This window comes from Esox lucius, chromosome 20 (genome assembly GCF_011004845.1).
Source record: "Esox lucius isolate fEsoLuc1 chromosome 20, fEsoLuc1.pri, whole genome shotgun sequence".
NCBI classification, from domain to species: domain Eukaryota; kingdom Metazoa; phylum Chordata; class Actinopteri; order Esociformes; family Esocidae; genus Esox; species Esox lucius.
In genome coordinates, this window is record NC_047588.1 from 37,998,015 (window position 1) to 38,024,425 (window position 26,411).

Sequence of the window (26,411 nt, forward strand, 5' to 3'; positions counted from 1 at the left end):
ACAATGTTTTCCTGATGATTGGCTTTCAAAAACCTGCAGTCTAGTGAACATGTCCTCGTGGTCTGAATGACTTCCTGGTTGGAAGTGTGGGAAAAACAATGGTTTGGTGCCAGCCCTAGTGGAAGACATGGAGAAATGTTTAACTCTCTCTACATAATTTATAAATTATTGCCGTGATTTTCTGTAAGCCTGCATTTGTAGTTTTACTCAAAAATCTTCTTCAAGTACAGCCCACCTGCAAATAAGTTTGTTTATTCAATGTGCAATTTGTATAAAAAAAAAACTAGCTGCAAACCAACTGCGAGATTGCTCAACATTTTGGTGGGTAGCTTACAAAGTAAAATATGTAATTTGTAATTTTACATGGTTTTTCTAGATTAGCTAAATTTTTCAGTCCACCCAATTACCAGAATAATGCTACTTTACTTCCCAATATCCTATTTCAAATGTGGTTAAGGTTTGTCAAGTAACTTTGTTTTCACAAAAAATTCTCAATATCTTTTTTTTTCTCAAAAGTTCTGAAGCCACATAATAAGCAATCAATGCAACAATTTGTCTTTTTGAAAGTGGACAGAATGTGTAATGTATGAGGAGAAATTCATACATTTTTTGCATGATCGGTGCAGCGTGCCAAACCTTTTGTTTTCTTTTATCGGGGATGTTTCTAGAAGGTTTTTGGGGTCAAATCTACAACCCAGACCTCTATGCTGACAGCAAGGTAAATAACAGTGTGTTGAGACCAGAATAAATAAAACCGTTGACCTCAGAAATCAGTGGTGTCTAAAATTTGAAGGGCGAATACTTTACAGGCATTCTCTGTGGGTTTCAGGCTTACATTCCATTGAAAAATAATTTGTCTTGCAGAAATTCTCAAAATGTTTTATGTTATTGCTATAACATCCAAGATTCATTTACTCCAGCTAACAAAATAATGTAGATACATTTCACATTGAGTAAATAGCATGGAGCAATAAACAACATCTGAGGAATGCAACATCTGAGGAAAAACATATACATTACAATGCTTGTAAGACACAAACCAAAATCAATTAACTCTCAATTATTTTAAAAACCAAATGTGTGAGAACTGTGCTGTTTTGGGGTTCTAAATTGATTTATTCCTGTGATTAGTTTTGCATTTAAAACAGTGAACAATACAGCAATTTATACTTTATGAATAAATATGACTATGGCAAATTACACAGTTGTCATTCAGTCAGTCTGAGATATGGGGATCATATAATTATTAGGATTAATCAGCACTAAAAATTGAATTTGCTATATAAGTATTTGATAAATCTTACCTGAAACTTTAACAAAGAATTGTCAGAACACAAATTGCAGTTCTATTCAAAAATGCTTTATTTCTGCTATATGTTGACAGCATATTTAGTGCCCTGTCTGTGTTGTAATTCACAGAAGAAAATTATACAGACACTTTGTAGTCTCTGAAACTGTTCTCCCTTCATTTATCTTTTATGTAACGAAGATTGATAAAACATTTTTATGTAAGTTAGGTATTATTTTCAGGAGCCCCTTCTCAGCATTCTGAGAGAACATTCTATCAGGAATAATATTTCTTTGCAAGGAACCACATGTAGTGGGTCCTAGCAATGTCATGTCAAGCAAGCCGAACAGTGCAGCCTTTTCTCTTTACCTAAACATTAGACCTAGCCTCAGATGGCCAGATAAAGATATTTACCCCACAACCCCATTATCTCTCCAGCACAGAAACCCCTGGGCCATAGGAAATATAACAATAAAGGCATATTGTAGTATTTAATTATAAATAATCAGTTGTTTCACACCTGCCCCTTGCATGGATTGTTCAACATGACTATAGGATACGTGGATGTATTAAACCATGATACATCTCATGTGAAGGAAATGTACGTGCTTTTTTGAGAATGTACGTGCTCCCAATGGCTTATGACTCAGCAATCTCTGTCAGTGGTCAAGTCAGTGACCGTGCGGCCTTGCTATTTCTTTCTTTCTACACTCCCTAGTACCTTGTGGCACTCAGTGTGAACCAAAGGAAAAGTCACGTATTTATTCATATTGACAAAATGGAGAGCGCTGCTTTGCTTAAATTTAGAAAAAACATTATGGTAAAGTCCTTTCAGGAAATACGACAAAGACTTGTAAACTGTTTTCTGGGTTGGCAAGCAGCCATGAAATGTCTTGAGGCATGCTAGGGAATAATCGTGCATGCGCAGGTTAGAAAGGATCTGATATCCTTGAATTCTGTATGCATCAACCAAAAGTAGTGCACGTTGATGTCAACTTTACAAATGTGGTGAAAATGTGTGTTCTTTTTTATTTAAATTGTGGGTAAACAATTCTGACAACATGTATTTTATTATGACACTATAAGACGACTTGTTTTAGTGTAATTGAATCCACAGAATGAAGTTTACCTTCTAATTATGCCAATTATTTAAAAATATGATGCTAACTGTGGACTACAATGGCTAATAGCATGTAGCAAACCAATGCTTGCTCAAAAGATAATTCTGGATTCAATCTTTGCGTATTCCTGCACAGAAATTGGCAACACTATGCACTACTGTACAACACTGCTGAAATAATGACCATTTAAACATTTCTACTCCAGTTGCTATTGTTCATTAGAGTGATGTTTGAAAGAAACAACACCGATTGTCACAAGTTCTCAGGCACCGTGGAACTGTGGAAACCTGAACAAGTAGCCTACTTTGAAACTATAGTTCCTACTAACCAGGCAAAATATTGACTGTCACACAGCTAACACTCACAATCTTTCAGAAATCTCTCTGAATGTTCGGAATCAAATGTACACTAATTCATTCAAAGTTGTTATTGCCACCTAGTTTTCAATGCGTTTCGGGAACATTGTTCCAATGAGTGAGTGTCGAAAATATCAGCACAGTATCGAGCGTGTGTGCATAGAAGCCCATCACTACTCAAGACAATTGTTCACTGCAGATGTCGAAAAGTTTATAGGCCTATTGTGCATTGGATAAATATGTTGGCACACGTGTTCTCTTATGTCTAGTTCAAATAACTACAATTGGAATTAATACATTACTGAGGTGATACTGAGGGAAATTGTGTTTTCATGTGCTTGCACAATTAGCCTGGACAGATTATTATTTAGGAACAAAACATTTTCATTGCCAGGGCTCAGGCGACTCCTTTTCTTTTCAACCTCCTGGCCAGCTTTGGAATAGACACACTCACAGGGCACAGAAGTTGCAGGGATGGGTAGATATACCATTACCAGTTTATACAGGTTAGGGAAGAGCCTTGTGTTTCTGTCCCAGTACACTAATGGGTCCTCCACTTTGGTTGGATAGACATCCAAGTACCATTGGACCTCAACGGTAGTGTTGGCTGTGGCACTCCATACACGGAAAATGTCATTCACTCTGTTGTCCAGGAGTAACCACAGTTTGTCATCATCCATGGGAGCCATTGAGGATCCCTGATAATACCGAATGTCAAAATGCTGTAACATGAAAAGTACATGCTCCTGCGGTACATATTGCAGTGACAAACCTCACAGCGTCCTTGGCTTTGTCTTAGTTCCACAAATGCCAAGGTTTTTAATCCGCGATCCAAAATGGTTGCAGCCTGTAAGCAGTTTATTGTCTTTGGACATTGCCTGGCCCTCAAGCACTTTAGTCGTTTTGCCAGCAAACCTGCTGCTGTGGGTTTGGTTTTTATAAGCTAGCTTCTCCGCTGCTATATGCTGGATCATCTTGACCATTGGAATGACCTTGCTTATCAGAAAGCAAAATATTTAGTACTGAATTGATTTCACTAATGCTGTACTTGCTGTTAGACCAACAGGCTAAGGAATAGATCCCAAAATAAACAATGCCAACCTCGGAGGCTGACACATTGCTCTCAGCAGGCAATTCCGCAGTAGCATGGTTGAAAAGTGAGAGACATTTCCCTGATTGGATTTGGAGGTCATTTCTGTCCTCAGACTGGAGAGAGAGAGACTGGCTCCCATTGCTCATACAGACGCTGGAACATTGCAAATGTGCTGTTTCATCTGGTATTCAGTTTCATCAAGGGCCTTTTTCAGTGTATGCAAAACATGAGAGGTGGCTGATCTTAGTGAAGCACAGAGAACCATCCTGGATGCATTGTCTGTCACAAGACACTCACTTGGCCATACAGTCCCCAGTCCGCTATGAGCAGTTATTTTTCCATGCAGTCCCCAGGCCGCTATGAGCAGTTATTTTTCCATGCAGTCCCCAGGCCGCTATGAGCAGTTATTTTTCCATGTAGTCCCCAGGCTGCTATGAGCAGTTATTTTTCCATGCAGTCCCCAGGCCGCCATGAGCAGTTCTTTTTCCATGCAGTCCCCAGTCCGCTATGAGCAATTCTTTTTCCATGCAGTCCCCAGTCTGCTTTGAGCAGTCCATTTGCTTCCTTGACACGTTCTGCTGTGTGTGTTCCGGTGAACTTTGCAAACACAATGCAGTGAATTTGGTGACCTCTTCAACAAAGTCGATTTTCTTGTCCGAAAGTGGCACCAGGGTATGCATCCATGTTATTTGAGCTCCAAATGTCAGACGTCAGGCTGACACAAACTGTTTCATCCCTGATCTCAGCCTTCACTGTCTCCTTTGTTTGTGTGGTATTTCTCTTCCACCGTTATCTTCAGCGCTCTTCTGTGAGGAGTGTAGGCTGGATCAAGCTTCCCCCTACAAACACTCTGAAGCCCTCATGCTCCACCACAGAAAATGTCTGGCAAAATCTTTCACAACCACCTCCACCGGTGCAGCCGCAAGTGCTTGCTGCCTGGCTGTGATGACAAATAAGAGTATAAATACTTTATTCATTGCAATTTAACATCTCGTTAACTGCAACTTACATCTGTATTTTTCCATTGACTCATATCCAACTCATTGGATATATCTAACCATTGCATGGTATTGTGTAGACCAACATACCTGGTGGTAGAACAGTAGGCCTTTCAACATCACCAGCACCACCCTCTGCATTGACTGCAGGTGGGTTGGCCAGTATTGGGTGCCTGAATGCAGAAGCTTCAACACTTAGAATGTGGTGTTATTTCAATACGCCAAATTCTGGGGGCATCGCAAACACTGCACCTTGTCAGGGGAGACCAAATCAAAGGGCTCCTGTACAAAGGACCTTGGTCTCTTGTTTGCTGTTTCCTTCATGTCCAGCTTAAGCCATTACTAACTAGTTAACATTATGAACTATCCAACAATCATCTAACTAGGCTAACTGTAAACCAGTGCTGAATGTGAACAAACTTGGTCAACTATTCACTATCTAACTAGGGTTAACTCTGAACAATTCATACAACTAAGAAACTCTCCATATCTTCCTGAACCTTGCTGGATCTCTATCTCTCTGAATCTCACAATCTTTGAGTAGTCTCACGACTCCCACTACAAATACACCATTCATTTAAAGTTTTTGGTTTTCCACTTCAATTTTAACACCATAGGCAGTTTCATGTGACCAGAAGTGTTTCAGAACACGTCTGGGAAAATTGCTTCGATGCAGTGAGAGTCGAACAGATCGGATTAGTATCGAGCGTCAAGCAGCCCATAACTAATACCCAACGTTACATATGTTAACTTTAACAGAATATGAATCACTTGGACCTCAGGCAATTGGCCGTTCATGGTTTTCTGTGTCAACTGGGAATATAAAAATGAGGTAATGCACATGTAAAATCTATTTGTAACACTGGTAAATGGTTCAGGAGGCAAAGAATTTTGGAGTTGTGCTATCAGAGTTGCCGGCAGGTGATGTCACAAAAATGAAGGTTAGGATGTAACACCAGAAGCTAAAAACTCATAAATACCTCAGTAGAGCCTCTGGAACACAGTATTTAGCTGTATGGTGCACACAAGCTTTGCTATTAAACACAATAGCATGAAAAGCCAATTTCAGTGTAATCTCATTTGTTTTGAGGGGTATACCTACAATTAAACAAATACATATTTGAACTTTTTCCATATTTAAACTAACAGTAGCAAATTGAGGGAAAAAGAGCTTCATCGAGTTTTACACTAAAGTTCAAAGTTTCTTTTATCAAATGCACCGAATAACACAGATTCATCCTGCACAATGAAATTCTTGTGACATGGCACACAACATCTATGTAGTAAAAGTTAAATATATAAAGCAAACATATAGTATAAATACAGCAATGATATACAAAACAATGTAAACAAAGCAGCAGTTGTCAAAACCCTAGATATTTTCACAATGGAGAAATAGCAGTCAGCAATTGACTTTATTTTTGCATCTCCAGTTTTTATTACTCATATATAAATGGCACACTGACACACAGATAGAGCGTCATAGTTTTGTCCTATTTAAGCAGAAACCCAGGGGTTATTAATAGGGAGTGGCAGGCTTTGTTTTGTCATACCAGCATTACTGTCTCGCCGTGTGGCCGGGTGTGTCAAAAAAGGACATTGGATCAAGGCAGAGCAGAATGTACTGCCCTTAGACGCACACGAACAGCAAATGTCCGTCTCTCCTGACTCAGGGCTGAGGAGTGATTGACAGCAGCACTGTTGGTCTTCGTGCAGAGTGTAGATGTGTGTCAAGGTTTCTGTTCAGGTAGTTGCTCCATAGTTCGACACACATCGTTACCGCACAAAGCATGCGACCAGAGGTCACATCACAGTCCCCAAGTCCAGAACAACAGCAGGGGAAACACACAGTACTAAACAGAGCGTTTCGAAGTGGACCTCTCTGTCACACCAGATTACTTAAGCTAGATAGGGCTTTGAATAGACAAAGACATTGTTATGAATAATGGACTTATTGTCTGGAATATTATTTCCAGTGAGCTATAGATTGTAGTAATAGGCAGATTTTCGTATGTGTAGGTTTTCATAAAATGCTCTGATTCCTGTTTTCAACCCCAAGATGAGTCAGAAGGGGCCAAAGGGGATCCTGATGTAAACACAAAATATGACAAAAGGCTTTGCAACCACTGGAGGCCTGTTCCTCAACTGAAGCAAAAATATTGGCAAGATATAAGATATAGAAAATATATTATTGTTCAGCAATTTCCCTAAAATATGCTTTCAAGATGAAATTCAACAATTACTAGAAAGTACAGAATGTAATGAAAATACAGAGAAACCAGGTATAATCGTGATAGCATATTTTGAGAAGGCCATCTGTATGGTTCGTCTTAAACCAATATTTAAATGTTTTTATTGTTTAAATTGTCTTTTATGAGTTGACAAAAAACCAATCACTAATAATTTAATTTATGGGAGATGAATGGTTTGGATTTTTTTTTGAACGTATGTCAAAGAGTTACATATTCTCTTAGTCCTCAGTTGTCAAACTGGAGTGGGTGTTATTGACAACATGCATATTTCACGAGACTGTCTGTTCTAAAACCCCACACAGATTGCAGATCGATTTTAGTTTGCTATGTGGTATCTTGATCAAATGGGCTGATGGCAAAGTGTGTGCTTGTTGTGCACATGCCTTTGTGAGAAAACTTAAAGGGGCAAAATGTACGATGTTTTTACTGTACCACTAGTAAAAATCTGCAGTTAATGTTTGGAGTTAAGGTTTCAAATAATATTTTTCTACAAATCTTATCAGAGTGACTGACATTCCCAATTTTAATGTACTTGCCGGTCTGTATATCAGTTTTCATTGATTTGCAATCTCATTACACTCTTGACACAATCATTCCAAACTGAATATTTCCCCACTCCGCTCTACTATAGGTTGATTTATTTCATTGGCCGTATATAATAGTAATTGGAATCAGCCAAGAAGAGCAAATGTCTCTTACTGACTGACTACCCCTTGTTAAATAGTGCAGTGGGTATAGACAGGGTCTGCCAAACAGGAGAACAGGTATTGAATCCAGCCATGAACAAAACAAAAACTGTGTGGCTTAGTGGTCAGAGCATCAGTCTCTACACACAATGTGAGTTTGCCGCCAGCTTTTTTGCTGGACAGAGTGCAGTTTTTTGCTTATGTTGCAATGGACAAACTGCAACTGACATGTCCAACATCAGTGTTGGACTGTGTGTCTTGAAAAGCTACTATCTCAGGTTAGAGTGGGGGCAACAACATGGATTGCTCTCTCCCAACTAATGTGCTTGATAGAACGTTTTGAAGAAATACATTAACGTGGGAAAAGAAAATATATATATATATATATATATATTGATTAACAAACAAGTTGTACGCATATTTTTCCCAACATGATGTACTTTAAGTTGTATACAGTTAGTCTTTTTGTTTCTGTTACTCTTCTGTCTATTGTAAACTATTAATAGAACATGTGAATATAGTGTAAACTGTGAAGTATACTGGTCTTGAGTCGCAAGTTCTATCACGGTATTTTTATTTGTACATGTATGTATGTATGTGTGTGTGTGTGTGTGTGTGTATGTATGTATGTTATACAACCACACACAAATGCTAAGAAAACAAGCAAAATCTAAAGGCCTCATTCACCAATATTTCCTACAACACTGTATCCAACAGAATGCACAGATGTGCAAATCATTTAAACCCTATATTCAATAGAACATTTTACAAAGACAACATATCATATGGAAACATAAAATATATGCCCACTTTGAATTTGAAGCCAGCAGCACGTTTCAAAAAAGCTGGGACAGGGGCAACAAAAGACTGGAACATTTGTGTAATACAAAAAAAGGACCTTATGGAAAACCTCACATCTAATTAGGTTGATTTCATGGGCTCAGGAACACATCAGGAAAGCATTGACTGTGAACACAGTAGGTCACAGTTGAAACTCGACCACTTGGAATTATTTTGGGAATCATGGACATCCGGCTTGGTATCAGCACTCAATTCAAACGGCAGCATCCGTGATGGTGTTTGGGTGCATTAGTGCACATGGCATGGGTGACGTGCACATCTATGTAGGCACCATTAATGCTGAACAATATGAACAGGTTTTGTAGCAACAGATGCTGCCATCAAGACAACACATTTTCATGGAAAATCCTTACTTTCAAAACTATAACAGTTGGTCTCCTCAGTTCCCAAACGCTTACAGAGTTTTGTTAAAAGACCAGGTGATGCAACACAGTGGTAAACAAGCACCTGTCCCAACTTTTTTGAAACATTGCTGGCATCAAATTCAAATTGGGCATATATTTTTCCAAAAACAGTAACATTTCTCAGTTTCAACATTTGATATGTTGTATTTGTACTTTTTTTAATTAAATATAGGGATTAAATGATTTGCACATCATTGCATTCTGGTTTTATTGACATTTTATACACTCACCTAAAGGATTATTAGGAACACCATACTAATACTGTGTTTGACCCCCTTTTCGCCTTCAGAGCTGCCTTAATTCTACGTGGCATTGATTCAACAAGGTGCTGAAAGCATTCTTTAGAAATGTTGGCCCATATTGATAGGATAGCATCTTGCAGTTGATGGAGATTTGTGGTATACACATCCAGGGCACGAAGCTCCCGTTCCACCACATCCCAAAGATGCTCTATTGGATTGAGATCTGGTGACTGTGGGGGCCATTTCAGTACAGTGAACTCATTGTCATGTTCAAGAAACCAATTTGAAATGATTTGAGCTTTGTGACATGGTGCATTATCCTGCTGGAAGTAGCCATCAGAGGATGGTTACATAGTGGTCATAAAGGGATGGACATGGTCAGAAACAATGCTCAGGTAGGCTGTGGCATTTAAATGATGCCCAATTGGCACTAAGGGGCCTAAAGTGTGCCAAGAAAACATCCCCCACACCATTACACCACCAGCAGCAGCCTGCACAGTGGTAACAAGGCATGATGGAACCATGTTCTCATTCTGTTTATGCCAAATTCTGACTCTACCATCTGAATGTCTCAACAGAAATCGAGACTCATCAGACCAGGCAACATTCTTCCAGTCTTCATCTGTCCAATTTTGATGAGCTTGTGCAAATTGTAGCCTCTTTTTCCTATTTGTAGTGGAGATGAGTGGTACCCGGTGGGGTCTTCTGCTGTTGTAGCCCATCCGCCTCAAGGTTATGCGTGTTGTGGCTTCACAAATGCTTTGCTGCATACCTCGGTTGTAACAAGTGGTTATTTCAGTCAAAGTTGCTCTTCTATCAGCTTCAATCAGTCGGCCCATTCTCCTCTGACCTCTAGCATCAACAACGCATTTTCGCTCACAGGACTGCCGCATACTGGATTCTTTGTAGACCCTAGAAATGGTTGTGCGTGAAAATCCCAGTAACTGAGCAGATTGTGAAATACTCAGACCGGCCCGTCTGGCACCAACAACCATGCCACACTCAAAATTGCTTAAATCACCATTCTTTCCCATTCTGACATTCAGTTTGGAGTTCAGGAGATTGTCTTGACCAGGACCACACCCCTAAATGCTTTGAAGCAACCACCATGTGATTGGTTGATTAGATAATTGCATTAATGAGAAATTGAACAGGTGTTCCTAATAATCCTTTAGGTGTGTGTATCCCAACTTTTCTGGAAACAGAGTTGTGTATATATACAGTATATGGATCTGCACATATGCCTCAGACAGGGAAGTTCCATTTCATCTCATAAGACACCACAATACAATTGGTCGAAAGATTGCTAAAACTGTTAAGTATTGGGAAATACAGGCTAATCAGGATATTGGATGGTTGGAGTTGAGTTGAACTATAGTACATGTTAGCGTTAGTGTACAATTGTGTTATGGATGGCTAGAAATATTAATATATATGTTTTAAATTTCTGGTTTTCCTGGATTTGATCCAGGTGTTAGGTTTAAAAAAAACAAGAAGGTGAATGAAAAATGCTACAAAAAATGTGCTATCATTTTTTTACAGTACTGTGGCTGATCTACCCCCTTTGGGACATATTTTTTAAGTTTTTTACAGATTCTTTACAGATACAACAGATAATGTAATTTAAAAAAATGTATCCAGTGTATAATTATAGCAGCTACTATAGCAAGACAACACTTTGATGTAGACCTTGGACAGAATTTCTGCATTTGGTGTAGAAGAATCTGCAGAAAAGTAAATATTTTGCAATAGCCTTATCAGTTTCCGGACTTGAAACCCATTCAAAGACGAGGTGAAAGGCATCGAAAACAGGATGTTGATCGCACATTTTCATGTGTTACAAGATCTCTTTTCAATTTGAAGAAACAGAATTTTCAAGAATGCTATATATAGTGGTTCAGGATTATTTATTTTTCATACAGTCTTCTTTGATCCTTTTATCAAAGGCACAACTCATTTTGGATCCTACTGTGCAGTATGTCACATGTTTCACGAATGACCCTTGGATGCTGTACAAGCTTTGTCCCCAATTGTTCTAATTTGACTGGCTCTGTGTTTTTCCCTCACCATTTATAACTTTTGTTTTCTTTATTTATTGGTCTTGGTGAAGTTGAGAGTTTTATTGAGCTATTCAATGTTGTGGAAGTTATTTGGGTGGTCGTAATTGATTTTGCTAAGAAATGTATTACCTTCATTAGATGAGGACAAACTTTTCCTCCATCTGCACTGAAACCAGTGTATATTTGAATTTGTGTTCATTAGTTTGTAATTTCCTACATTCATGTTGGGACAAAAAATTGTTTCGCTATGGAAACTAACTGAGAGAAAAAAGACAATAACTAAGAGCTACTGTTCGTGTTTGTATCACTGTTGGACATTTATTGAAGCTTGCTGGACATTTATTAAAGTATTACGCTACGTATCACTGTTGGACATTTATAAAAGTATCCCTGGACGTATCACTGTTGGACATTTATGAAAGTATCCCTGGACGTATCACTGTTGGACATTTATAAAAGTATCACTGTACGTATCACTGTTGGACATTTATGAAAGTATCCCTGGACGTATCACTGTTGGACATTTATAAAAGTATCACTGTACGTATCACTGTTGGACATTTATGAAAGTATCCCTGGATGTATCACTGTTGGACATTTATGAAAGTATCACTGAATATATCACTGTTGGACATTTATAAAAAGTCTGTATAGCAATAGGTTGTTGGCTAAACCGAATTTACCACCAGGTTAGCGATGTTCATTACAAATGCCTTGTGAATGTCAGATGGAAAACCACTTGTTTGGAGTAGTGGGGGTATGGATCATTCTTTAAGGTTAAAAACATAACATCAACATTTTGTTTTATTCTTCAAGACAACGCACTAAAACCTACAAGCCAGGTGCCACATCTAATTATCAGGACGAACCATAACTTGCGCATGTACCGTTTTCATACATAATTACCATTGAATATGATGTGGGATTTAGGTAGACGTCAGAGTTAGAGCTCGTGGACGTCAAGTAATCCAGACACTGGCTATGTGACTGACTGACGCCGGACCTCTAGTGACTGCAGCCAAACATCTTCAGCGAGGTCTTGTGTGGTATTGGGCTAATCCTGCTGAACGCCAGATTCATGGGGCTCGTGTACTTAAAGTGCTCCGGCCCCACGAATACCGTGATGCCCTTCAGACTGCATGTGGCAGCATCCAGCTTATGGAAGGGCAGGGGGACCTCCCCGACCACTCCTCTGGGCGTGGCGGTCAGCTCAACGTCGAACATCTGCTTCCCTGCGTAAGGGAGGAAAGGCACAGGAGAGCTGTGAGGACCTGATCCTTCAATGTAATGTAGTCAGTGTAGAGCTTGTATAACAGTGTACATTTGCTGTCCCCTCAAAATAACTCAACACACAGCCAGTCATGTCTAAACTGCTGGCAACAAAAAAAACGAGTACACCCCTAAGTGAAAATGTCCAAATTGGGCCCAATTAGCCATTTTCCCTCCCTGGGGTCATGTGACTCGTTAGTGTTACAAGGTCTCAGGTGTGAATGGGGAGCAGGTGTGTTAAATTTGGTGTTATCGCTCTCACACTCCCTCATACTGATCACTGGAAGTTCAGTATGGCAACTCATGGTAAAGGACTCTCTGAAAAAATGAATTGTTGCTCTACATAAAGATGGCCTAGGCTATAAGAAGATTGCCAAGATCTTGAAACTGAGCTGCAGCACAGTGGCCAAGACCATACAGCGGTTTAACAGGACAGGTTCCTTTCAGAACAGGCCTTGCCATGGTCGACCAAAGAAGTTAAGTGTATGTGCTCAGCGTCATATCCAGAGGTTGTCTTTGGGAAATTGACGTATGAGCGCTGCCAACATCATATACTATACTATTGGCTATATAGTGTATATTATATTGAAGATTCAGGTTAGTCTTTATTTTTTCATGTTCATGATTTAAAAAATTTATATTTCTGTCAATTCCATTTGCACTTCAGTCAGCTCAGGAAGTACACATGAATTTCAAATCTCTTCAATGCTATTCAATCAGAAACCATTTTCATTGAAATTTGGGGACGTTGTCATTAACTGCAATGTTATTGGAATTGACCCAAACCCTGTTTAATGAAAAGCAGGCAGCGCACCCTTGATTACGTGCAGAACAGATTCTTCTCCACAGACAAAGGCAGCATCCAGTGGGCCATTGATGCCCAGCTCGTCCTTCAGGGGTTTCGGGAACCCCTCGACCAGCTCAAACTGCTCCCCATTATAGGTATAGACAAACACCTGCTCTCCCTGTTGTTCCAAGAAGGAAGTATGAAGTAACAGTACAAGTCGGTCATACGCATTGATGGTCAGTGTTATCAGCCTTAAAATGAATAGCCTTTGAGCACTGGCCTTAGGTGGAAAGGGGTCTATAGATCTGTTCCACTTATAACTGTCAGTAGTACAATTACAATGAAAATAACTTGACATACAGAGAAATAAGAGCTTAAGATGTTAGATGCCCAGTAAATAAAATAGTGTGACTGTTCAACATGTTGTGCACATAGGAAGCCCCTCCCAATCTGACCTTAATCAAGTGCAGCTGGCCAGTGTAAGAGAAAGCTGCGGTCACATTCCCGTGAAGATCCTTGAAGGAGTCGACGATAGGGAAAGCACGCCACCCATCACAGCTCTGTTGATCTATCTGCATGTAATTGTCACCTATAAGAACAGTAGCCAGTTTAGATTCCTAAAATCTAGAATGGAAAAAGGTAAATGCTCAGTTGCGCAATACAAATTATTTTTAGGGACGCAGCGATACCAATATTGGGCCGATAGTGGTCTCATGTACTTGTACTCATAGAAACATGCCGATAGCACGTCATGGAAACATTAGGTGAAACTCGATGGTTGTATTGCCTCTGGCCGCGTAAGTATAGAATATAGAACTCAGATTGGCAGAGCGGGAAGACTGAGATGTCAGCAATGACACCGAGTACAAGCTCTCCTCTGCTAAAATGTCAAGAGGAGGATAGGAAAAATACTAACACAAGCAATTTGATAAAATATCGAAAGGTGTCTGCACACGGGCCGCGGTAAGCGACAACTGAACCGCGAGAAAAATCTGCCTACCGTGTGTACACCATAGACTGTGTGTCAAAAAGAAAAGGAAAAAAAAAAGTATGACATAGTAACCGTGACATCACCCTTAGGTGTCTGAAGATACGTTTTGAAGCTCATTTATGGCGGAGCTGGTCGTCGCCATCTTGGCAGCGCGTCACTCAGCCTACCTCCAGGATAACCAAAAATGGGCAAAGAGGTGGGGCGTGGCTGCAACTGAAGTGCTTGGTTGCTGCAACAACGCCCTCCTAGCGCAACATTAAAGTTAGCAAAGGCTAAGAAGATAGGCTAAATGCTACCAGTATGCTGCTCTGCGTTGCTAGCGGTTGGTTGCCAGTCAATACCAGCTTACACTTGAGGCAAGTTTACCTGAAACTATACAACAAAACTTAAATGCTTCAGCGTTTTTGTAATATATAAATGTGGTATTTTTGCAACTCTAGATTTTGTAGAGATGTTAGACTGTAAAAAAAAAAATAGGTAGAGACTTGCAGATTGTGTGATTCTGTATGGTTACGAGTCATTTATTTGGATTTCACTTGATTATAACGACTGGAGTTAGCTGGGGCGCTACCAGAAAAGACAAATCACCAGGAGTGACAGCGCCAGCTCCACACCTGACCCCTAATTATATAATTAAAACAGAAGTTATAAACAAAATCTCCTCCCACAGTTGTCAAAAAGGGGGAAATAAGCAATATACACAAGCCATTTTTTTAACCAGGCTGTAAACATGTTTATTTCTGCTGTAAAGTTGGGCATTTTACCATAGAGGTCTATGGAGATTGCTCACTTTTGCAGCCAGCCTCAAGTGGCCATTCGATGAATAGCCGTTTTTGGCACTTCCGGGGGGGGGGGGGGGTACACACAACAGCAACGATGGCGGATTTGCGTTGGCTACCATAGTAACAACAAAGCTCTGGCGGAGTTACGTTTTGGTATTTCGTCTAGAAGTTCACCTACTTTACAATTTATGTTTTTGTAAATCCATTAAAATGAAAGCCAAGCACATTTTATTTTTTCTGTGTTCATTTTAAATAAGTAGCTAATTTAAGGTACGTAGATTATTTGCAATTTTCATCTGGTTATAATTATAAGGCTATAAGCCATTAGAAAAACAAATGTACACATGCCGATTGACATTCAATTAACAACTTCACGTGTCAGTCAAACTTGTATAAACTACGGTATTATAAACCTACACTCCTCTTGCGTCCATTATATATAGGCTAAAACACCCACCTGAAAAGCACACAACTGCACCAACGTTTCTTCACGCTGCTTTTTTTTTTTGTTTACGTACCTGTATACCTGCAGAATGCAAGGTCAAATTCGACAATAATATATGCATCGTCTTTTTTCCTTTCATATAGCCTATCGGTGTTCGTCAATGAATGAGCGTTTGATAGGTTAGAAAGATGAACACTGTTCATTGCTATTAACAAATTTGAACTTGGGCACCTGGACCTGGGAGCAAGCGTGCAGAAAAATGCTTGCGCCCTACTCCAATTGAAAGTCTATGAGGCCCGTGTGCAGGCACCTTTAGACAAAACACAGTGCAGAGTTCAAGGAGTATGCTAATGCTAGCAGTGCAGAACCACAACAACAGCTAACCCCAACACTGGAGAGGCGAAATAAAATGTCCAGAGAAAGCCCGCGGGCAGAGAAAAAATGAAAGAGCCGAGCATGAAAAGATTGATTGAATCGCGCACAGTTTACTAGCGCACGAGCATCAGAGCAGAGCAACAACTTACAGTCCTGCATGTTCAGAGTATTAAACTAGCTAGTAATGTCAGAGAAACGTAACTGGCTGTGTCTGTGCATGCACACGTTTGCGTTGAACGGTCAGTAAGTGGCTGTCAAATTTATATAAAGGTAGCCATCGCATGAGCGACCACCCAATGTTAGAAGCGAACTGTCACAACTCGATAGCTACAATGGATTAGCGCAATGCGGACAACAATGGAATTTCGGCAGCAACAATAAGACTTTAGAATTCCGTATTTCTCCTTCAAAATAAAAGCCTGCGATGGGTTGTGTATTGTTTATATTTTTATTTTTGGAGTAAAATATAAATTAAACAAATTACTATTTAAATAATACATTCTATAAGGTAAATTATATTATAAGGTGGAGCACATTGAGAAATGGTTAGAGCTTAAGTAAGTTAACATAGAGAACCACAACATGTTTATAGGGTACAAAACTTTTGTTTTTTACTGAAAAAATCCCACTTAGTGCAGCTTTGAGTATTTGGTATTGGTACTCTGTATCGGCATGTACTCGTATTCGGTCTGAAAAAAAAGTATCGGTTCATCCCTAATAATTGTATTTATCTGTTGTATCTGTTATTCTGTAATAACTTTTCAATGAAAACTGAAGCATGAAAATCTGCTGGCCCATTCATGGTTCCTTACCCTGAATTTCTTTTGTAAAAAAAAAAAGGTACATTATACATTCAAACAGGAAGGAGCGTTTTTAATTTTTGCCCTTATTTTGCAAAGTCGTTAAGCACATCCTTGGAATTGTTGGACATCGCGTGCAAACTGACCGATGAAGTAAATTCAGTCTTCTCATTTACAGTAAAAGGCTACAGTGCAGGTTGACATGACATCACCAAAAATGCAACAATGACTGGCCAGACGGTACCCACCTCGGAAGGCCAGGGTTTTGTTGTGGTTGACTGACGTCACAGCGTCCAGGGGCGCCTGGCTGCAGCTCTCCCTCCTCGTGTCTTCAGTCACGTTGCCTGTGTGGCGTCATGATCAAAGAAGAAACATCACAGCGTGTTTTGACGAGTTTGTGAAGTACATTCCTTACCACTCGTCCTTGTTAGCTGTTGCAGAAATCAAGCCGCCAACTCTGTTTAATTTGAGCATCGACCAACTAATACTGTTTTGATTTGAGAAACAAAGTCTGCAAAAATAATGTCTAAAACATGTTAGATTTTAAGCATCACAGTTGGGCTCTCCACAGCCAGGGCCTTTCCTAGTCCCTGCTCTCTCCTGCCCCCTGCTGTCCACACACCAGTAGTGGCCTGTAGAACCGTGACACTGCAAGGGTTCGTAATGAACATGCTCATTACACTGGGGCACAAAGGCCCCCAAAATAGGTTCCCCCTCCAGAACCAGTTGTCTTGACACTCTCATTACGCTCATTACAGGTTATGGACCTCTGAGTGTTCTGTGGAGCAAGGAGTGTTTAACCTGGAAACTGTATCCATATTAGAACACACAGAAAAGTTGTCAAAAGGTGTTGGACTAACACGTGAAGGTACCCGGATTACAATTTTCGTCACAATTGTAAACTGTCCTCACCTTGTACATCACAGTTGGGCTTTCCACATTCTGGGCCTTTCCTAGTCCCTCCTCTCTCCTCCCCCAAGCTGTCCACACACCAGCAGTGGCCTGTAGAACCGTGACACTGCAAGGGTTCGTAATGGCCATGCTCATTACACTGGGGCACGAAGGCCCCCGCCATAGGTTGCCCTCCAGGACTTTTTCCCTTGACCTTGTCTTTATACTGCCAACAGGGTTTGTGATTCTCCGGTTGATCTGAAGAGACAGGGGTGTTAAACCATGAAGTCGGAATTAAACCTCTCAGAGTAAGATTTTAGGCGATGGACTGACATTGGCAGGGACAAGTGTATGAATTTCAGTCACGCTAGCCTCTGATTTTACTCCAGTTGTGTTTGAAGGGAAATGTTGGCATCAGGAGATGATCAGAATGCTTTCACAGGTGTATGGAGTCATGTGAGAGTACAATACCTGCATTTAGGGGGTCATATGAGCACCCGATTTGGGGCTAAAACATATTTAATGCCATTAGTTACATGCCCTTTCCCAACATTGGTAATAAAAATAAAACATTATGGTACTGGAACAACGTACTGTTATTTTCCTCATAAATGAAACCTTAATACAGTTTTCCTCAAAATAACAATTTACAGAGTGAAAAGTTAAGCGGGCCAAAGCTTGCTGCTGGCTAGGAAAATGCTTAATGTGTGATTGGGCAGACTTAAGGATGTCATCATTATATCAAATATCTCTGGCTCCATCAATGACTTCTACACTTCCTGGTTGAGCAAGGATCCTACAAGCACAATGCTGTCATTCTGATAACCTGTTTTTATTCTATTGCATCACATCAGTGGACATTTCTTTCTGTGTGAAAAATATGCATAACATACTTTTAGTGTGAATGGACTTGGGAATATCATTCTGACACAGCAATCTGTGTTATCTTGTTAAATATTAGAGAGGGAATATGAACTAATATTAACTAACTAGACTTTAAACATTTTTTTTGTTGCAATTTCTCAATCCTGCCTTGGCAATTTAAATAATTTAGATGTTTTCATCGTTATCAATTGTAGGAGTCGGCCAATGATCTAAATATTAAAGTGTGTTCTCATCCATACATATAAATGTTTTCAATTCAAGTAAGTTGTGTATGTTTTTGACACAATTGTTTGGGGGCAAAAAAATAGCAGTTTCCATGTCAGTTACTGTACCTTTGTGAATATACACAGATTTCAAATGTTAAAAGTTAACAAGGGTTATGTAATACTTGGGGAGATTTTGTCTGTAAAATCAGCAGTTAACCGGTGAATTCTGAGGAGTTGAGGGAGACTTAGGACAAGGCACAGGGTGGAATTAACATCAAATAAAAGCAGTCCGTTGCATTGAAAATACTTTGAACATCAAATGAGAGGTGGACTAAAAGTTCAAAACGACAGTCTTGATGCAAATGTGAATACTAGCAGTGCAGATTTGAAGACTTAAACGGCTGACTGAGCCTCTGATTGACGTGTCCTGCTACAACATGGGTTCACACGTGGAAGTCAGAAATGTGTGCTTTAGATTTTAAACTGTCCTCACCTGGTACATCACAGTTGGGCTTTCCACTGCCAGGGCCTTTCCTAGTCCCTGCTCTCTCCTCCCCCCTGCTGTCCACACACCAGCAGTGGCCTGTAGAACCGTGACACTGCAAGGGTTCGTAATGGCCATGCTCATTACACTGGGGCACGAAGGCCCCCGGCATAGGTTGCCCTCCAGGACTTTTTCCCTTGACCTTGTCTTTATGCTGATGACAGGGTTTGTGATTCTCTGGTTGATCTGAAAAGACAGGGGTGTTATACCATGAAGTTGCTTGGGTGACGACAACAACAATCAATGCTGACCTCTCGGAGTGATGGCTGAAGATCCCAATCTCGCTAGCCTCTGAATGTATTCTGAGTAAGGTAGCTGCATTCAGGTGGCGATCAAAACTTTTGTCGAGGTATACGGATCATCTGTGAGTACACCTTCAGCCCTGAGAGTTCATTATGACTATATGACAGAGGGTCTTGAGTCAATATAACATTTTGTTGATGAGCAAGAGAGTGTGAGGCTGGGAATCTGAATACGCACTTTGTGGCAACTGCTGATATTTACAAAGGGCTTTATTAAATAAATGTGACTGCCGTGATGATTGATGCAGAGAGAGTAGGGAGATTACTAACTGAAGTTATTTGAAGGGGGCAGTTATGCAGGGGTTTGGTTAGCATTACAAAAACATATGTTTACACCAAGTATTTTTAAATCTTTACTAGAAATTATTATTTTTTCATAGATCCAGTGAGGCTTGATGTAAAATGAAGAATAGCAATGATTCATGGTTTGATAGTACATGTCACCTTGAAAAAGGAAGCAGTGTTTTCTTAAAACTTACCTTTCAACATGACATCAAGGTTTCTAAAAGGGCAAGATGAAATTGAAACTTTGTCACTTAAAACTTTAAATGTTCTTTGATTGGAATAAATGTTGATATAACATGACCCTGAGAAACTTGACGACCTGCGTGACCAGACTAATGTCCTCCATGTAATAGACATCCCACTATAAACAAACTAATCTGAAACCACCTTTTCACCTATTTGTAACCGAGGATGTTAACGCATTACGCGTGGTGTTTGGCACACACAGCCCTTCCTGAAATCGACTATATCCTCAGTAAAATATGAGTTTGTTCTGCGCCGTCCCGGTGAAAGCCGAGTGCTCAGCGAGGTTACTTACGGAGGGGCGGTGTGGCAGACGGCCAGGACCAGACACAGACACAGCGTCTGGGAGAGCAGCCTCATGGTGAGAGAGAGATGGCAGTCCTGTGGGTCCAAGTGAATGTTCTGGAGAGAACTAAGGGTAAAGGTCCCTGGGCTGCTGCCAGCCCTTTATACCCAAGTCGGGGGCCTCCGAGTGGGGGGGGGGGGTGGCAACGTTCAGCTGGGGGGGTGTAGCGGTGTGAGATTGACATGAGAGGGTTCAAGGATAACAGGGTCAAGGTATTTTTTTTTTCAGGACATGATATTTGGGGGTGGAATGAGAGACCCAATGGGATGGGTGATTATCTTCTCAGCAATAATAAACTTTTGCTTAGATGTTTTTGACACAATTGTTTGGGGGGGGAAAAAATTGCAGTTTCCACGAAATCAAACGATGTACCATCTCTGAGAGAGTGGAACAAAAACCTCACATTGTTTAAATGCAGAGAAAACACTTGCAAAGGAGACACATGAAATTAAACAATTTAATGTAGTATGCGAAATTTTTTTTATAGCATTAGAAACTAAGGTAGCAGCTGGTGTGTGGGCATTCGGGTTTGTGGGTTCTTTTTATTTTTTTATTTTATGATAATTGTTAATGTATTTTGAATTTTATGTTTTAGATATTGGTAGGGTCGTGTCTATGTGGAGTCTTGCATTCGTCAATGTTGATTGGGATCTGGACGTTTGGACGGGTAAAGTACAGGCAGTATTTGTCTAGCTTTACACTTCAGTGAGGTTAATCATTATTTGGTGTCTTGTATTTGTCAAAGTGTGCTGATTTGTTGTTCATATATTTGTAACTGCAACGGTCATGGGTTTTGCCAAAATGTATGTCTGCAAGGATTATGTCTGACTCTTAAAAGGACTTTTAAAATAGAAAATAGTTTAGGATGTCTATGAAGACCAGGATGTTGAACCAACAGAAATGGGCTTAGCGCACTCCCAGAACCCCCTCTATAATATCTTATATATGACCTTCCCGTCGCTACCTGTCCTGGTCACCGGCTGCCCTAAACAACAACGAGCGACACCCTTCCCCCATTTAGGCAAATGCAATGGCAGAGCCTCTGGTCTATGCAATCATATAACCTTTTTCGAACGCCCTGGTTCCACACAGCTTCCCCCTCTCCCCGTCGTGCTCCTGGCTCTCTGCTTATATAGTCCGCGAGTCCCAAACAGAGCCTCTCAATAATTCCCAGATGCATCTGGCATGGATGCTTTGGGTTTCAGCCTCTCTCGTGATTTACCAACACCAGCCCTAGAGGCTGTACCCCCAGGGGGGGACCCAGGATCCTGCACCTCCACCGCCTCCCTCCTCGATGATGCTGCCGTCTGATCACCCCCTCGTCGACGGGGATGTCCGGGCCCCAGAACTAGTGTGGGTCTTTCTGCCCCTTGTGGTTGAGCTGCCTCTGCTAGGGTACAAGAGACAAATGGTTTAAGGCAGTTAAAGTGCCCCCACCTGTACTATCCGGTACAAGACATCAGAAACTTGCTCTAACACTTTAATAGGCCCCTTATAACGCTTCAGTAACTTGGGACAAATCCTGTTTCTTGGCCTTATTTTGAACCAAAATTCTCCCACAGAACCGTACTGCAATTAGCCTTCTGCTGGTTTGAGGCTTTAACTTGATGCCTTTTTACTGCTCCCACTACATCTGCCAACACGACTACATATTGACTGAACAATGTGAATTTCTTTATCTGATCTATGTTAAGCAACACAATGGAAAGAAAAAATCTCCCTACCAAACAGGAATTGTGTAGGGGGTGTGTACACCCCAAACTGGTGTGCACATTACTGCGGATGGCCATCATCACGTGTGGTAATAGGCCATCCCAATTCAGCTAATCATCAACGACAAACAGGGACAACATAGATGGTGTACGATTAAAACGCTCAATCAATCCATCTGACTGGGGGCTGTATGGAGACGTTTTTATGGATGTTAAACGGTCTTTAAAGAGATTGGATTCGAAATTTCTACCTTGATCCGAGTGGACCCAGCGGGGGGGCGCCAAAACGGCAAACCCACTCCTCAGCCAAAACTGGCAACGGAATCGGCCTCCTGATTTGGAAGGGGGAATGCCTCTGTTCATTTCGAGAAATAGTCTCCCACTACAAGGGTACTTATTCCCTTTAGGGTTTTCGGGCAAGGGGCCCAATATATCCAATGCTCTAAGTTCATATGGCCTGGGTGTAACCGATGGATCCCGGGGGGCCTTCCTAGATGCACCATCCACACACTCCCTACACCAACGCTTAACATCATCAAAGCATTCTGACCAGTAAAAGTGATCCTTCACTTTACCCTGGAGCTTCTGTATCCCTGAATGTTCCCCGGATAGGGATATGGTCAGACTCACCCAAAAATGCAGGTAGCGTTGACAAGGCATCCGCATTGGAGTGCTGCTTCCCTGCACGTTCTTATAATGAAAACTGTCCCTCCAAAACCCTGGAAATTATTCAACCACCAAAGGGTATTATGATCAGTATGCAAAAAAAATTCCTTTCCCAAAAGGTAATGTTTTAATTACTTGGTAAAAGTAAACAGGACCACACAGTTCTTTCTTAGACGTTCCTATTTTGTCAAGGCCCTGCTAGCATAAGCTGCCACATGCTCCAACCCATCCTGTTTTTGGGATATCTGTATCGAGGATAAATGCTTTATGAGGGTCAGGGTAAGACAAAACCAGGGCAGAGATTGGGTTACCTTTCAATTCGGTAAAAGCCATCTGACAACTTTCCCCCCATTGGAAATGACTTATTTTTTCTGTAAGTTGGTGAAGCCAAGCTATTTCTGCAAACCCCTTCACAGACCTCCTGTAATAAGAGGCTAGACCCACAAAGCTCCTTACAGTCCAGAAACTGGCCAACTCCTCACCGCCTCTACCTTAGCAGGATCTGCCATCACCCCTTCAGCAGAGATAATATGGTCCAGATACTATACTTGAGAGGAATTAAGGTTGCACTTGGAGGGCCTAACCTTCAAACTGGCCTTATGCAATTTGGACAGCGCTTCATCCAAAAGGAGGTGTCCCTGAAAAGTCCGCCCAAACACAATGATATCATCAAAATCTCTCATCTTCATCCGCTTATCCGGTATCGGGTCACAGGGGCAGCAGCTCCAGCAGATATCATCAAAATAAACCAGAAAAATTGTCCATTGTGAGCCTGGTAGGACTACGTCCATTAATCTCTGAAAGCTACTGGGAGCGTTACATAGACCAAAACTCAGAACATTGAGTTCAAACAAAGTCCTGACTAGTTACTAATGCCTTCTTGGGCCTGTCTTTGGGATCCACGTCAACCGGCCAGTAGCCACTTGTCAAGTCAAGATTGGAAAACCAGCAAGACTGGTTAAAACTATCCAGTGCATCATCAATTCTGGAAAGAGGGTAGGCATCCTTCTCTGTGAACTCATTAAGCCCTTGATAATCAACACAAAAAATGCAAAGACCCGTCCTTCTTGCTCTCCAGAACAACTTGGGCTGCACAGGGGCTACAGGAGGGCCTGACAATGCCGTGGCCAGACATCTGCTTGATGAGGTCCGAAGCGTCCTGCTGTAGGTGCAGCAGGATCCTACGTGGGTTTGGCACTCCCAGTGTCCATCTGATGAAGGGCCGGTTGAGTTCACCCTACGTCAGTACCCCCAGTACTGAAAACCGGGGCGTAACGGTGGAGCAGCTTGCTTAGAACACTGCGATTCTACTTGATTAAAGATCCTATTTCCCGAACCAAATCGTTCCATGTGGGTTATCGCTACGTCAGGATGGAGGAACACCCCCCCCCCCTCGCCCCCTTCACTTGGAATTCTGCAGTTCCTCTGTCTATATCCACATCAGTAAAAAATGTCCCGATTTTCATTCCCTGCTTCCAAACGCAGGCCTCATCAGTCCATTTAACCATGCGAACCAGCACGACCCCTGATTTACCATGCAAACAACACATGCTGCCAGGACAGCACAGTGATGGCAAAGTCGAGGATGGTTCCAAGAACCCCCACCCCCCCACCCCCAACTGCACCCTGGATAATTATTTCACTACGAGGTGGAACAGCTACATCCAAGTGAACAGTAACGAGAAGGGGCAGCCAGAATCGCAGGACAACAGGAGAGGAAGTTTCTTCCTCATTATCCTACAGCACTTCACTCCCAAATTGATCACAGCCCCAAATCTGGTTAGAAAGTCAGTACCAAGCAAAACATCCTGGGTAGATATATCCGCTATGTAGAACTCATTTGGGTTAAAAAACGGAGCTAGGATAAGCCAACCGTACTGAGGAACGTTTTCCCTCCTCTACATCACTACGAGTTGAAACACTGGCAATGCATGTTCCGGAGTCTACTCAGACTGGATAAAAGGTGATCGTGATGTGTTCACCATGCTTTCAGTTCATTGGACAGAAAAATCTATGGCCTGCACTGGCGCCTCCCACTACTCTTTATGTTCTGGTTAGAGCCAGTTTGCACTGTTCTATGAAGGGAGTAGTACACAACAGATTTGGTTTTCAAATGATCACATAGCCTTTTAAAATGATCGACTTAGATTAGCAAACACAACGTGCCATTGGAACACAGGACCGATTTTTGCTGATAATAGCCTTCTGTCTGCCTATGTAGATATTCCATTTAAAATCGCCCGTTGCCTGCTACAATAGTCATTTACAACATTAACAGTGTCTACACTGTATTTCTAATCAATTTGATGTTATTTTAATGGACAAGTGGCCCCACACTTTTGAACGGTAGCGTATTATTATATTTTTCTAATTTGATTTGGTTTCTCAGTCTCCAACAAACACTGTATTGCTTCACAATAAATAATTGTGTTCATCCACAGGCTCTAAGTATCGATGTGGTTACATTTGTCTCGCATTTTGCCCAATCCTTTAGCTTTTATACTGAGAGAGGGGTAAGGAGTTTGGCATTATTCATTTCTATCTTCGCTCTGACCATGAAAGTCAAATAACTGTTATCCCAGATGGCTGTGAATGAGAGCTGATGTGATCAAAACTGAAGGGCTTAGAATATGAATCATTTAATATAAATAGGCAAACTTCAGTATTATCTTAAGTTAGAAATTGTATTTAAGGGGATTTCTTTCTAAGATTTATTCATTTCAGTGTGAATCTCGGTTAACACAAAGCCAGAACGTTATATAATTGTGTCCTTATTTTACAGTCATATTGTAAAAGTTTATAGACAATAAATAATTTAAGCTTTAAGCACTGAAAAATAGGGTAGATCTGGGAGCCTGATGACTTTATACAATTTCCAGATATAATGATTCTTCAGTGAAAACCTGCAGGGAATAAAACAATGGTGGTGTCATGCGATATACAGTGAGGGGAAAAAATTATTTGATCCCCTGCTGATTTTGTACGTTTGCCCACTGACAAAGAAATTATCGGTCTATAATTTTAATGGTAGGTTTATTTGAACAATGAGAGACAAAATAACAACAACAAAAAATCCAGAAAAACACATTTTCTAAATAGATTTGCAATAAGTAAATAAGTATTCGACCCCTCTGCAAAACATGACTTAGTACTTGGTGGCAAAACCCTTGTGGGCAATCACAGAGGTCAGACGTTTCTTGTAGTTGGCCACCAGGTTTGCACACATCTCAGGAGGGATTTTGTCCCACTCCTCTTTGCAGATCTTCTCCAATTCATAAAGGTTTTGAGGCTGACGTTTGGCAACTCGAACCTTCAGCTCCCCCCACAGATTTTCTATGGGATTAAGGTCTGGAGACTGGCTACGCCACTCCAGGACCTTAATATGCTTCTTCTTGAGCCACTCCTTTGTTGCCTTGGCTGTGTATTTTGGGTCATTGTCATGCTGGAATACCCATCCACGAACCATTTTCAATGCCCTGGCTGAGGGAAGGCCCCGTCCATTGTCCCTTTGATGCGGTGAA

At 41.0% G+C, this 26,411-nt stretch overlaps 1 protein-coding gene across 1 annotated transcript; it reads right to left on the reverse strand.

The window, feature by feature from the left end:
- Positions 1–11,648: 11,648 nt before the first annotated feature.
- Positions 11,649–20,590, reverse strand: LOC105029807 (hemopexin). The gene is made up of 8 exons (XM_010903340.5): positions 20,462–20,590; positions 20,118–20,140; positions 19,286–19,522; positions 17,723–17,959; positions 17,059–17,154; positions 13,873–14,006; positions 13,445–13,595; positions 11,649–12,593 (listed from the first exon to the last, which is right to left on the reverse strand). The coding sequence occupies exons 1-8, from the start codon at positions 20,524–20,526 to the stop codon at positions 12,367–12,369; spliced, it is 1,170 nt and encodes a 389-aa protein (XP_010901642.1). The 5' UTR covers positions 20,527–20,590; the 3' UTR covers positions 11,649–12,366.
- Between the last annotated feature and the right edge of the window lie 5,821 nt (positions 20,591–26,411).